This window comes from Helicoverpa zea, chromosome 9 (genome assembly GCF_022581195.2).
Source record: "Helicoverpa zea isolate HzStark_Cry1AcR chromosome 9, ilHelZeax1.1, whole genome shotgun sequence".
Classification (NCBI taxonomy): domain Eukaryota; kingdom Metazoa; phylum Arthropoda; class Insecta; order Lepidoptera; family Noctuidae; genus Helicoverpa; species Helicoverpa zea.
The window spans coordinates 4,693,165-4,701,967 of record NC_061460.1 but is presented as its reverse complement, the minus strand read 5'-3'; the positions used below and the strand labels follow the sequence as shown (position 1 = coordinate 4,701,967).

The 8,803-nt window shown below is 35.9% G+C and overlaps 1 protein-coding gene across 1 annotated transcript; it reads left to right on the top strand.

Moving 5' to 3' along the window:
* The first annotated feature begins 2,454 nt into the window (after positions 1-2,454).
* LOC124633544 lies at positions 2,455-4,711 on the top strand. The gene is made up of 3 exons (XM_047168804.1): positions 2,455-2,493; positions 2,975-3,098; positions 4,437-4,711. The coding sequence occupies exons 1-3, from the start codon at positions 2,455-2,457 to the stop codon at positions 4,706-4,708; spliced, it is 435 nt and encodes a 144-aa protein (XP_047024760.1). The 3' UTR covers positions 4,709-4,711.
* The last annotated feature ends 4,092 nt before the right edge of the window (positions 4,712-8,803 follow it).

The window sequence follows — 8,803 nt, the reverse complement described above, 5'->3', positions numbered from 1 at the left end:
CACTTAATTTAACTTTGCTGCTGTTTTTGGAAAAGCTGGGTATGTATTTATCAAAATATGTAAATAGACATTAGCTTTAGTACAAACTTGTAGTTTCAGAGCAACTACATTCTAATTTTCCTTCTCCCAAAGTGAGAGTGTTAATCATAGTTCTAGGGTTGACACCAACTACAGCTTAATTCTTGTTTTATTTGGCGACGGTCATTAATTAGCAAAGTAATCATCATTTAGCTTAATAGAGCGTAATTATGTCTTCTTATGAAATTGCTCCAATGGCAGGACTCGCAAAATCTACACAATAACATAATAAATAATGTTAGCTAATGTTGAAGAAACTTGTTAGATGGACCAAAATTGATGGTTTTCCTTTCCCTAATCATTGTTAACCGGCAGTAAATGTTTCATACATGCATTCCAACATTCCACTCTGAAATAGGTGTTTCCATATATTTACCTAAATACAGCCTGGAAAGTTATTAAAGCCAAAACACATTTCCGAAGTTTAGGCTATTACTGAGAAATTCTCGAAGCTTGAAGTTGTGGCTTCGATCGGCGATCAATTCCAGAACAATATGGCTATCGGCCGATAGGTATAGGTGGGAGTATTGATGGATAGCTACATACATATTATAACATGTCAACACTTCCATATTTTTCCATCTATAGTGCAAATTACGGAAAATCTATCTGAAACGTGAGACCCAAGAGCCGTGATCATATGAATATTAAGTCATATGCAGCAAGTTGCAGCTTAATTTGAATATTTTAGACACTCGAGGTGATTGCCATCTGGAGTCCATCAACCTACACTTTTCGGTATACAAATTAGTATCTAAATAAAAATTAGCAAGCTATTACTTAGTACATATTTATTATTTTCTACAACCAACCAGTTATCTTCTTTAACATTGTTCACTTTTGAAAATGAATTGAAAAGGTCTTTATTTTTTCTACAATCTATTTTTTAGGTCAACAACAATTAATTACTATTGAAATAACATGTAATTATGCAGACTTGCTAATGATTATTTATGATTATTTCTTAGATCAAGTGGAAATTAAAAGGATATTGATTAAGTTAGTATTCTGCTCAAGTCGTATTAATTAATTGATGGAAGGTACCGCACTCATTTACTTACGATAATGTATAGTTTAAACGCAATTCATTTTACTATATAACTATTAGTAAGTGCAATTGCCGAGTGATTGACATCAGTAGGTACTAAAACTTCTCTAACTATTGCCATAGGTAACGTTCATGAATAATAATCGAAATATTTTTCAGTTTTTAAAGGCATCATAAAAAAAACTGTTTACATAGAGATACTTTCACATTTACTAGGATAATCTTTAAGCACGAGGTTTCGGCAGTCATTACTCGAAACAGATTAGCTTCCCACGCGGTGAAACAAAGAACCGTAAAAATTCACGTTGCGCCTTGAACAGGATAGACTGAAAGCAAAGAATGTGTGGGCGAGAGAATAGAAGGGGTAAGTAGCTTACTGAAAAGCTCTTGTTTACATAATATGCAGTGAAAGACTGTTTAGAGTGTAAACATGTTTTTTAAGACCAAACCGCACTCCTATAATGAACATGATACCTATGGGGCCATTTCAATTATCACCAGAGACAACTTTTAAAATCTACTATTCTGTTCCGCTAAAGTAATAAAAAATACGTGGGTGAATAAAAATCTTAACCGAAATAAAGTATACAATATTCAAGATTTTCAACCTCAGATATTAAAAATAATCCCAAATACGTCAGCAGAATTCCATTGAACAAGAGCAAATAACATAGAATTACATAAACATTTGTGTACTTTTGAGAATACTACTTTTATTTTTCGTTTCAAACTTTTATTGTTTTACAAATACCAAGGGACGATTGCTTCTTTGTTTGCATCGCTATAAAGTTAATGAAATCGAAATAAAAGCAATTCTTACTACCGCAGACTCCTTGAACTTTCGATAGTCACGGAATGGGATATCTCTGTACAAATTAGTATTTAATATCCACAAAATGCGATTCAATACCTTACTTCGACATTTTGTGTTTTTGATGTCGATGTTTGTTTGTACGGTTTTTTATGCTGGCTTGATGCCAAGTTTTAGCATGCATTCATCAGCATGCTAGACTTGCTTGTTAATTAATTTGATATACCTATTGAACTTGTAGGCACGCTCTGATGTTATACTAATGGTTGACTGGTACGGTAACGGCTCTCCATATAATAATGAAAAAAAAAAGTTTACGTTTGTTTTTTAAATGGTCATGAACAACAGACTTGAGTTATCAGACCTCCTTGCATTGTTGCCTGATGTTTGCAGATCATAATAATGTCACAGTTAGTGAGCTGTCAAGTTTGGGTGTCATGTAATTTAAATAATCGTGTAATTGGTATTATAGAAATTTTTCTTACAAGTTTACATTTTCATATAAAAGTATATTAAAATGTTAATACCGACGTGTTTGATAAAACTCTGTGAGTTGGTAAGTGCTTCGCGCTCAAGTCAATTTCAGCACAAATGTGATTTTTCCATACGTATGTCCTCAATATGGACAAACTCTTGAATATAAATGTATTGAACTTGAACTACGGTTACAAAATAATTAGAAACAGAGAGTTGGAGCAGGTATTAGCATATTCAATGTGTCATCAAAGGAAAGCTTCGGCGGTCTACCTCAGGGAGTTTATAAATGCAGTCTCTCGGGCATCCATTCTAGTACTAGCATTTTAATTTTAGTCAGACTACAAATTACCCACTGTCGATTTTGTTCTCCATGTATTTTCCAAAACACATACCGTATTTTGTCGGTGGCCTACTAGATGATATTAGGAAGGAAGAAAACACATTTTTCTACAAGCTAGAATATCTATTTTTTTTCTTCGCTAAATAAGAACTGGTTTCTTGTACTAACATGTTTTTTTTGAGTTTAATCAAATAGATTTTTTATTTAATCTCATTTTCAGATGTTAACAGTGGCATGTCTAACACTGCACCACTACAGTTATGACCTGACAGACGTGCCAACACTCATGCTATGCTCAGGCACATACGTCGGCTATGTAGTCGTGCTCTCCGGGGAGATTGTCGGTGAGAATATCATTCCTTATCCGTTGTCCCGGTTGAGTGACATGTAGTGATGCGATGCTATGCGACCAATATGTAACGTGACATAACGTTTGTTCATGTACTCTGCAATGTATATCCATACAGTGGCTTCTTTATACCATCGTATCGCATCGCGTTTGTCGGTCACCTAGGACAGCGCCTTGGATAGCGCCTTACATTGTTCATGTAGCTATGCTTTGGCTTAAGATGCATTGCATATTTCGGATGATCCGTGTATGCTGTTCTAAATATTTAATAGAGATTGTCGCAAGTTTGGTGCTGAACTTATTTGGTTTTGTGCTGAAAGGGTCACAATATCATGGCTCATTTAGATGTTTTGTAGAATTTGTTCGAGTGCCGCATTTATACTGGATTAAATGTTATTTTACTTGTAATGTTACAATGCTTGATCTTTTACTATGTAAGTAACTAAAATTAAAACACTGCACTATCGCTTTTTCTCAAAGGAGGAAGCGTGGGTTACTAGAATTTCTTTGTGTATCTTTAATTAGCCATGTTTATGAAATGTTGACCAAAAAACAAGAACGCAGTTCCGTCAGCAACATCAAAAGCTTGGACGGAAGTTCAACGGCGCATTAGTTAAATTCACAAACAGTTTGCTAAAGCGACGGAGATAGCGAAAGAAGTTTAGTTTGTTTATTGACGCGTCGGTCCGCCGCTCGTGTATCCCGCGGCTAATGTATCCCAGACTCAGCAACTTGAACGTTCTAGGGGAGATGTTATTCGCGCCGCTCGACCTCGTACAAGACATGTACTTTGGCATGCTGGGGGTCGCCTTGTTCTCCGTGAGCGGAGGCCTCGTGTTATCCGCCAGAGTCAAAGGCTCCGTGTTCCCGAGGACCGGCGACTCCAACGCAGCACTGTTGGCCGCCTCCCTGGCCATCCTCAACGCGGTTTTCATGCTGTTTGACCTGAGCCTGGCGTATTTGGACTCTGAGGAGTACGATGAAGAGGCCAGCGTGTAACGAGGTGAATATCTCGTCGATTGCTTGTAGAATGTGTTCAGTATAAATGCGGCTTTTTGTGTTATCTTAAAGTAGGCGCACCATTAATTGATTAATTTCTCGTTGCAACAGTACATAATATAAAACGACATACGTTTATTTTTTTAGATCTAGATGACCTTGCTTGTTTTTAACTTATTTCCACTCTCTCTCCCACACCTCACTTCAGTAGAATCAAATTGCTTATTAGGCCACCTTTTAGTCCAGTCTTCTTTCAAAAAAGGATTATTTACGTTCGATATCCAACTTACGCCGACAAACCTACTTCTTAAAAGATTGAACTCGTTGATACCAGGAGAGGCGGTTTCAGCGGCGGCGGACGCCTACGTGGACGCGTGGTGGTCGTCAAGCGGCAGTGTGCTCTTCGCAGCCTGCGGGGGCCTCACGCTACACTCCTGGAAAGAGGTGCCAGTCCACAACCGCAAGAGCTATGCCCAAGCCGCCGCCATATGCGCCCTCGCGAACGCCTCGTTGCTTCTCATTGACGCGCTCATCGCGATCTGCTCGGCGCACAAGGAAGAAGGCAGCACGCGCACCAAATGTCCCAAGAGTGCTACTCCGTGTTAATTCGTCCATGAAGTTATGTTTAAGGGTGCTGTTTTGTCTTCATAATGTTAAGTTAGGATGTATTCGCTACCTGTTTCACAATACAGCTGCAGAATATTTAAAGAGACTTTAATTAGATTTTCACACGTCAACACTATCAAAGCTATTATTAGGTAACTTTCCTGAGATGAAACATCTATTTTTGGGGCTTGAATTGTCCTATTTTCGACAATTTGTGACTCCTGACGTGGATCACGGGGCTTTTATTGCAGTAGGTACTGGGCTACTCAATTCACGTGACTTGGATAAAGCGCTATGACGCATTTTGTACAGTATCTACCTACCTACCTATCTACCTAAACGAGATTGCTTGTCACCTGCCACTATTTAATGGGGTCTTATGGAAACGTGATTCTATTCTATCGATTTTGGACGGATTACATAATCTAATGTCGTTAGCGATATTACTAAAATCGAACATCAGAAGTTCATAGAAAACACATGAATAAGACTGAAAGACAGCACAGCTGAACTGACACAGCTTAATTTTTTAATAGCTGAAAACAAACTACGAATGGCCGACACTTCTTCAGTTACAAAAACAATAGATTATTTCATTCTTCATCAGATTTATGAATGGATATTGATTCGAACCCGCTAGTAAACATTATGTACTTCATTCATGACCCCGCAACAGGTGCTTAGTTGACATTTGACACAAGAGACATCTAGCGGATTCATGGTGAACTAATATGAACCTTGATAGGTACTGTTGCTTACTCTAGTTATTGTTCTTTGTAGTTCACATGTTAATCAATAGATGGACTTAGTAGGATAAATGATGGAAAAGTAAAGTTTTCATGGCGTAAGCTGTAACGCTGCGTTCACACAGAAAAATAATTGTTTTTCTGGGTAAGTCTTTTACACCACGGGTTCCAGAAGGAACGAAGGTTTTATTCAGTAAAATTCTGTTAAATTCCAATTAAAAACAAAGTGAAGTAAATAAAAGGTAAATAGGTACCTATGATGTGGTAGCCTAAGATGAAGCCGTAGGTAGTCATCTTACCTCATTAGCCCCAAAGTGTTAATGGGCGAGGACTTCATAAGACCAGAGATGATACTTAGGCATTGTCCCTAGAAAAAGCAAACATTTGTTAGTACAATTATACGGATACATCCCACACTAACAATATACTTAAACAACACATTACAAAGTTGCCGTCATTGCATGCCTTAGCAAGTTAGTTTTAATTAAAAGAGTACTTCGTAGGCACGAAAATAGAGATGTTAAGTCAGACATGAGTTAACTGTAGAATAAACACATATCTAACGTTCAACACAAGGATGTTTTGTTTAGAGCTTGCGTAAGATGAAGTTACTCGTAGTTTTTAATTGGTTGAATTAGAATCGTTTGAATGCATTGACTGATCAATGGCATATTTGTATGCAGGCTTCAAATCTTCTACACTTTTATTATAAAATCTAAAGCTTTTTGTGATTTGCCCTTGGTTTTGAAAATAAGTCTTAAAACACAGAATTTCGGCACAAAGCAGGTGGTTTTATGCACCTGCTCCCGGTTAAAAAAAGGGACCACAAACCTCGAGCTACATGACTGCCTTTCTAATTTCTAAAGGATTTTGGGACAACATTTTTACCCTGTGTCGTACTTTCTTTGTAATCATGATAAAATATGAGCAATTTTATGTTAACTTTTATAGATGCCAATAGATTGTCCACAGTAGATATCGTGAATGCATAGCATACTGAATGAATTAGTCAGCCAATAACAATCGGTTATGATCCCATTCTTAGTCGCTAAACTGTGTCATTGCGGTTAATGCGTAAAGGAAAATAATACAATTATTAATTGAATTAAAAAATATTTAATAAAAACAACAAAACGTCATCAAATATGATTATTTGTTTAAAGTTAAATGGAATCTATATACATATTAAAGAAAATCGTGTTAGGTACACATTTTATAACTCAAGAATGGCTTAGAGATAGCTTACAGCCGGGAGAAGGATATAGGATAGTTTTTGTCACCATCCGACTACGGGAAGCAGTTAAGTATCTCGGGACGCGGGTGAAACCGCGGGCGGAAAGCTAGTTTCAAATAAAAGCATCTTGTGTTTCATTGTAAATACAAAAAGTTTTCTTTAATCAAATATTAATTGAATATTGACTGCGAATGACAGCTGGTACTGTTCTCAGAGACATGCATCAGCCTTTAATAAGCGGAGGAAGGCGACCATCAAATATGACATTGAAAGTTTAATCGACTACTCGTACATTTGTAAGATCGATTGATCGCATATACTTATATATAAAGTAAGTAAATAGATATTTCTTTTAAATGTAAGACTAGTGCCCGGTTGTACCATTTAAATATGAATGGTTATCGTAAAGTTAAATGGTGCAACTCGCCGTAAATACAACTATGTATCAAAATCAGTACTTTCTTATTTTGCCACAACTATAAAACTATAGTAATCATCGGCAACAATGAATGATCTTTGATATTTGAAGAAATCGAACTTTATTATTGTCACAATTTTTAAGTCTTTACACATATCTGAACCTAATATTATGGACTCTTTTATCTTGGATGTGCATACCGCGACACCGACACGCAACGTTTACAGTTTGAAAGAAACCTTATTATTTACAGTTTTCAAGAGGAAACTATAAAGATTAACGAGCATAGTATTAATCATTCTTATTTTAAGAATTTACGTGTTTGTATCGTAAATGATAAAAATAACAACGATTAACACGGAACCTCTGGTCTATTTTTTATGTGTAGGCATAAACATTTTCGTGGAATAATATTACGAAGTTGTGATGTCATATATGTTAATGACCGTCTAATCTAAGCTATAATAGTTTATGCGATCATTTAGGTACATACAAAGTGCCTAAAAGTAGGTGCTGACTGAACGTAGTACGCAATATTTATTAAACTGTTTTTATCGAATTTTCAAGTTAGCAAAAATATGTAAGTAGTATAGTAGTGTTTTATTTTGTAATACGCAGCAGGATGAGATGAGATAGGAGATAATAGGAGAAGTGGCTTCCTACTTATTACATGGTATTATTATAAAATAAGTGCCAAATTAGAAGAGGCGTGGAGGAATAACATTCATCGAATGTTAAGCGACATATGTAGTAACTGATATGAAGTTCAAATCATTTGATTTTCAAAACAACACTGTGTACCCTGGTAAAGCACATGTTGGCAGAGATGTGCCTACAATGTCGACAGACGAAAGATTTTGGTTCCTACTCTTTTTTTCCCCGGACTAAAGTTATAAAGATTTTCTGTCATTTTAACTTAATCATTTGAAAATAAGGACTCAAATAAGTTGTCGTTATTATCTTTTTTAAATATTTACTAAATAGGAGACTTAAATAGAAGCTTATCATGTTTAAAAGCAACATCGTAATTGATTTGAGAAGTGTTTATTAACTGCATTATTTACTCAATACATAAGCACGTTGGTAGTCACACAGTAAGTGACAATCTTATTTACGTCTTTTTTTTATTTAATTACTAGCTTCTGCCGAATCCGTGTTTAAATAGAAATGCTTTATTTATTAAACTTTCTGATATTATAGATACATTGACGAATCCGAACTCTGATTCAAGAATTCATATATAAATTAAAAAGGGCTCGTATAATTCCCGGAGCCGAGAAGTCGCTACTCCCAACACTAGTAGGTAGATGATGTCATTCATGGGGGACGTCGAGTAAGGCCGCATGTACACTGACGACGTCGTGCAAGATTGCGAGAAAGGGATTCTCAGGGAAGAATATAATAAAAAAAGGTATGATGTTCCGGTACAAGTTCTCAAATTATTGCCAAGACAATAAGTATTTATGTGATTTTCCAAACAAAGTTTCCAAAAATATAAAGATGAAGCTTTATACAAGTTACATAGAAAATAATTTAAAAACATGTGTCAAGGTATTTGAAAAAGGTCTATTCATAATTACAATTGAACTAAACAATCCTTCGCAAAATTTAACATCATAAAAATATCCTTCACACAAAATCGGAGTACCCCAAGGTTCGATATTTGGTCACGTATTATGTTTGTACCTTTTTTATAA